This window comes from Cryptotermes secundus, unplaced genomic scaffold, assembly GCF_002891405.2.
Source record: "Cryptotermes secundus unplaced genomic scaffold, Csec_1.0 scaffold73, whole genome shotgun sequence".
Classification (NCBI taxonomy): Eukaryota; Metazoa; Arthropoda; class Insecta; order Blattodea; family Kalotermitidae; genus Cryptotermes; species Cryptotermes secundus.
This window is the reverse complement of record NW_019738871.1, coordinates 888,470-894,469: the sequence shown is the minus strand read 5'-3', so window position 1 is coordinate 894,469 and position 6,000 is coordinate 888,470. Positions and strand designations below refer to the sequence as shown.

Sequence of the window (6,000 nt, the reverse complement as noted above, 5' to 3'; positions counted from 1 at the left end):
AAGTACCAGGAATATTCTTAGGGGTAAACGGCGGTCGGCGCGTTAGGCTGACAACCTTGCCGCCATCTGTGAGCCGATTGTCTAGAAAATGTGGGAGCCTCGACGTCTCACAACCCTATGGGCCTCCATGGCCTGTTACAAGGATAGCTTTACTTTTTACTCTTTTACCAGGAATAGAACGCATAAGAAGCATACCTTCTCTTCCGTTCATCTGGCATTACAGTCCAATGACCCAGTCCTCACAATTACTGATTCAGTATCTTCCTCGGAGTGCACAGCAGTATTACATTATTTTGTATACCCGGTACGCGCGTCCCCATCAGTAGGCCCTACTAGTTTGCATATTTGCATCTCTTAATGATGAAAGCGTTTATACCCTTAGCGGGCTACGAAAATGCAAATTCGGGAACTAATATTGTCAACATCGCCTCATTACAAAGACAGGCCCCATTAAACGCCCATGTCCCTTCCTCCCTGCACAAACATGGCAACTAGGGAACTGGTGTGTGGTGGCACTCCGGCGTGTGTTCTGTGTTTACCTGCTTTCCATACACAGGTGTGCTCATTGCTGGGACCTGCGCCAGCCATTTTAGTTGGGATATTTGTCCGTTATTTAGAACACACATCATTAACATCCAAAAGAACATGGCCTTGTCGATTAATGTTGTTATGTGTATGTCATGTTAATAGTTCGCAGTATAAAGTTGAATATCAATGGTAACCCAACAGACCTCAGTTTGGTGCACCGGCAAATAAAGTTTATCACAGAAGAAGTGTACGCAATAAACTAAATTACCTAGACCTATCTCTCTATAGTTCTACAGTGCCTTTTGTTGGACTCTGGTCGCTCTTTCAGTTTCTCAATCCTATACACAGTAAATAGGACTCCCTTGACGGGGGATCAGCCCGTCCAAGGAGTGGATGTATCCCAAGTTTTCTTAGCCTCGGCACTAGCTCGAGGTAAGTGGTCAGCTTCGCGCCCTAATGCAGTGTAAACATGTTGGAAACTGGAACCATATTTCAGTAAAGTATTCAAGGTACGCGGGTTCAAACCCGGCGGAGGTCGTGAAATTTTTAAGGGCAGAAGAATTCAGGGAACAAGTCCTCCGGGAGGGACTTTAAGCCGTGGGTCCCGTGTCGTAGATTTGCGGCACGTAAAAGATCCTCATGTCTCTAGGAGACCTCTGAGCAAAATTAGGCAACAAGTTTCCCGCCCAAGTAGTTTCCAATGACTCTGATCGATGGGGGAAATATCAGGTACCGAGGGCCGACCTCGTTGGCTGAACGGGGCTGACAGCACGCGCCAGTACAGGTAGGGTATGGCGACAGTAGAAATTAAAGGGGTATGCACAATGGACCAATAACTGGTCTAAGTGCATGGGGAAACCCACGCCCTCTAATAATAATAATAATACTGAAACGCATGTAGGTGGAATTTGTGCATACAAACGGCCCTGTCGTAGCGTGGACTTGCAATGCCTACAACACCTACAGAAAAAATACTATAGAGGCACTGGGAAGAAGATTTTCAGGCCGGTCAAGCGTTAAATTGCCTAATCCGATTCGCATGGTGCATAATTTTTTAATATTATTGGTATGAACTGGGTCAAACTAAAAAGGAGAGAAATGAACTAGACTGAAGTGACCACGATCGTGTCCAGTGGCGGCTGTTGGACTTTTGCGTTGTACTGAAAAATAATATGACCCGGGATAGCTCAGTCGTTATAGAGACTGGCTACGGGCTACACGACAGAGGGGTCGGAGGTCGAGTCCCGGTAGGATCAAGAATTTCTCTTCTTCACGTTGTCCAGACCGGCTCTGGGGCCCACCCAGCCTCCTATTCGATGAGTACAAGGGGCTCTTTCCTCGAGAGGGGAAGGGGCTTGAAGCTGACCACTCACCTCCAACTAGTGCCGAAGTCAAGAAAATGTGGATCTATACACCCACTCCCCCATACGCCTTCATGGTGTAGTGCTTAATTAGTTAAACACAGGGAAAATTTTAGCTTTTACTGAAAGTGAATTTATTGATTACTTTGTTGCACTGCTGCTCAGCCTTTAGTTGTGTGGTTACTTTAGATGTCTAATGTTTGACCTTGAAGGGACAGCAGCAATAGCCAAATTCGCTTTGCTCCACGTTTGGAGAAACATAGTGAAAAGGGCTGCGTGGCCATTCTTAAGGTTTCGTTGCTCTTGCAGGGACGGCGTGGCGCACTCACCCGGCGTCTCGGGGGAACACCAGCTGGAGGTTCTGCAGAACCTCACACACCTCCTGCGGCACACGTTCCGCAGTCAGTTCGTGTTTCCGGTGCTAGGACACGACGACCCGAACCCAGGACTTCATTTCGGTCAAGGCTACAAGGACGTGGCCACCCTATGGCGACATTGGCTCCCCACGGAGGCCATCCAGACCTTCAACAAGGGTATGAAGACGTAACGATTTTATTAATAGGAAAATCGACTGACCTGGCTCTTGTGATGACGGTGATGGATCACCAAAATCCTGAATAACGGGAAATTTCATACTCAGCTTTATAACTACTTCATTCACTATAGGTTGTGTGTGTGTGTATGTGTTTCCGTAGATGCAAACAGAGGCGAGGCGTCGCGTGCGACAAATGGAATGCCTAAATGTCTTACTCTACAATAAGCTGACAGTTGCAACAGAGGAGCTGCGAAGTTCTGAATGCCACTCCTGACAGCTGGGGCACGCGATAGCGTAGTTTGTTGAGGCACTATACTACAAGCCGGAAGGCTACGGGTTCGAGTCCTAATGAGGTGGATTTTTTCACTTGACCTAATACTTCCAGTTGCACTATGGTCCTGGGATCGACTTAGCCTCTAAGAGAAATGAGTACCAGTAATCTTCCTTGGGGGTAAAGGGCGGCCGGCGCGTAAGGCTGACAACCTCACCGCCATCTGTGAGACGAATGTCTAGAAAAAATGTGGGAGCCCCGACATCTTACAACCCTATGGGCCTCTATGGCTTGTTACAGGGATAGCTTTATCACTTATAAGAGTTAACCACCAGTTATATCCTTAACTGATAGGTATAGTGTGTTACTATATTGACTTCATGAATGCGTGTTGTTCTGCTGTAAGAAATAAACATTGAATGAACTGGTCTTATGGGAACTTCTCCATCCGGTGGCGTTTAGGAGGCCGCCATTTTGTCGATGATTATCTGTATCGTGATTAAATATTTCCATTTTATTGTGTTAGTTCTGATATTGTTATATAACAACCTGACGAGGTTAAGTGAAATGTTACTTCCATTCCAACATACGTCTTCATGGCGTGACGCTTAATGAAGAAGAGGGAAACCTCCACTACTTCCTTCAGCACTACAAGTTTACTGCTTGTAACTCACAGACAGCGGGACCTAAGTACAGTAGCAAGCCTAGGAGGGCGCTGTATGAGCGAGATGCCACATTCTTCTCTACCCTACTTTAAAATAATTTTACTTACTTACTTAATCCGTTTCTCTTATGCCTTACGGTGTCGAGGTTGTTTATTCATTTTGATCACTTTGCAGACGTTGGACTTCTTGGACGGGGGATCAGCTCGTCGCAAAGCCTCTACCTAAACACATGACAACACGAGCACAAAATAAACACATACACATACCAAACATCCGTACCTTGTGTGGGATTCGACCCCACGATCCCGACTTCCGAGCGAGCGAAGACAGTGCATGCCTTAGACCGCTCGGCTACCGTGACCGGCAGTGTATAAGAATAATATATAAGAATTCAGTGCGTACCTCACAGGAAACAGATCCGAACCCACGATCCCGGCTTCCGAGCGAGCGAAGACAGTGCATGTCTTAGACCGCTCGGCTACCGTGACCGGCATTTTAAAATAAACTATTCTTAAATAATAAATTTGCTTCTTATAGTAGTCTATATACGTATATGTGGGTACATACAAACACACATGCAGTAAACCCTCGTCCAGTGCGGGGGTTAAGTTGTTCGAGAACCGCGCGTTACGTAAATCCGGGTTTGACAACATTAATACCTTAAGCGCTGAATCGGGAAGTGCATAAATACGGCTACTTAAAAGTTTCCCCTAATAGCTGGAAACCTACATTTTTCACGCACATAAATAAGTGAGGTTACCGATGCCGTCTGTGAGATCTGCTAGCTGGGGATAGCGTAATCACAACCCGGCAAAGAACGTCAAAATGAATCAAACACAGCTTCACTGTTCTTAACACTGTAACACAATAAGAGAGATTCTCAGACAAGGGGCGACCAGAGAGAGAGACGGGTGCGGGGGTGTACGGGAGATCAGGAGAAAACACCAGAGCACGTGTTGCCCCTTGCAGTACTGCAGGCCGCGTGTCCTCACGTTTTATGCGTCCGATCAATGACTGTGCGTGTATAAGCAAATCTTTATTGGACAAGAGTTTACTGTATATAGGCCTAATCAGCGATAAGAACTACGTGTATTAGTAGGGTAGTTTTGTGAGCCAGTCACATGGAAATACAAAAGCTTAGTAAAATAGAGAAATATATTATCATTCCCTTAAATGGTAGTGCAGACTGAAAGTGTGAACAGGACACGGCTGACTGTGATGCCTTGTGTCGTATTCTTATGCCTCTTATTTCATTTTTTCTAGTTGCTTGGGTTACATGGTCCGGAATGGGGATATTATTATTATTATTATTATTATTATTATTATTATTTTATTGCAATTGGATATTCACGCGGTGGGTAGGTCTTACACTGATACAGACAAGGAAAGACTACACATAAAGGGAACAATACAAAACAAAGAACATACAACAAACAAAGTACATACAGTGCAAATCCAAACATAAAGTCACACAAGGGAACGTGGTTGTTTGTTCTGCTAAATATTTGTTGTTTATTTAACGACGCTGTCAGTATTTTTTTATTTTCTTTTATTGCTAGTGGGGTGGGACTAAGCCCCTTGTACTGAGGCCACTTCTGGCCTATTGTACCAGCCCCAGATGATAGGTCAGGGTGATTGTGGAGCAATTGGTGGAATGAAGATTGGTAGGGGAAACCGAAGTACTCGGAGAAAACCTGCCCCAGCGCCACTTTGTCCACCACAAATCCCACTTGACCAGACCCGGGATCGAACCCGGGCCGCCGCTGTCAGTAAATCAGACCCTGTAAGGCCGAATGACCGGGAGATGGTGAGTAGTGAGTCGAAAAGGACATAGAAAGAAACGGCTGTTCCCTAATTTTATATACCATCCCATAACCCCACAATTTGGTATTAACAGATTTTGTTGTCACAGTCAGTTTGAAACACGTGAAGGTTGTGTGGACTCGCTGTGTCCTTGAGGCGGAGCGTTGGGAAAAGAAATTGACCTGAAATTATTTATTTGTAGTTTATTTAACGACAGTGTCACTGTGTCAAACTGTAAGGAACCGAGAGAATTGGATCATGCGAAATGACGATCTGGAAAGGAGTTTAAATTATAATCCCAATATTTTCCTGGAGGGACTAAGAAAACCCAGGAAAAACCTCAATCAGTACAGCCGGTATACCAGCCGGGATTCGAACTGGGCACTTCCCTAATATGTCAGAAGCTTTACCGCTTGAATCGACCTGCTTGGCGATGTGGCATCGAACCCATACATGTAAAAACAATATTAACAACTTCCCTAAGTCGTGTCTACAGGCGAAATATGTTTATATTTGCCAGCTTTTCTATGTTGTGTTTCTGTAACAAACAGGGTGGAACGGGCAGACAGAGGGACGTACGTTTGGCTGTTTATGTTCGTATATATAAACAAAAAATAAACTCCGTGTGTTTAGTCCGCAAGCGAATTATACCGACCGAGAGACTGCCCCCTTGTCGGCGAAGTTAGTGCCAACTTTAGCGGATAGATGGTGTCGCGTGGGCAGCGCAACAGACCCCATGGCCTTTAATTTAGATTTTCTAGACCGGAGCCGCTATTTCCTGGAAATAGCTACTCAGTTATCCTCACGAGGCTGAGTGAACCTCGTTCCAGACCCACT

At 45.4% G+C, this 6,000-nt stretch overlaps 1 protein-coding gene across 9 annotated transcripts in view; it reads left to right on the top strand.

Moving 5' to 3' along the window:
- The window catches only part of LOC111871052 (acid sphingomyelinase-like phosphodiesterase 3a), a 513,318-nt gene that overhangs the window by 487,921 nt on the left and 19,397 nt on the right, over positions 1-6,000 (top strand). For all 9 annotated transcript variants that reach the window (XM_023863803.2, XM_033754084.1, XM_023863804.2 and 6 more), the window contains one exon: positions 2,199-2,422. In XM_023863803.2, the coding sequence (XP_023719571.1) occupies positions 2,199-2,422 (224 nt within the window). The remainder of the gene's footprint in view (positions 1-2,198; positions 2,423-6,000) is intronic.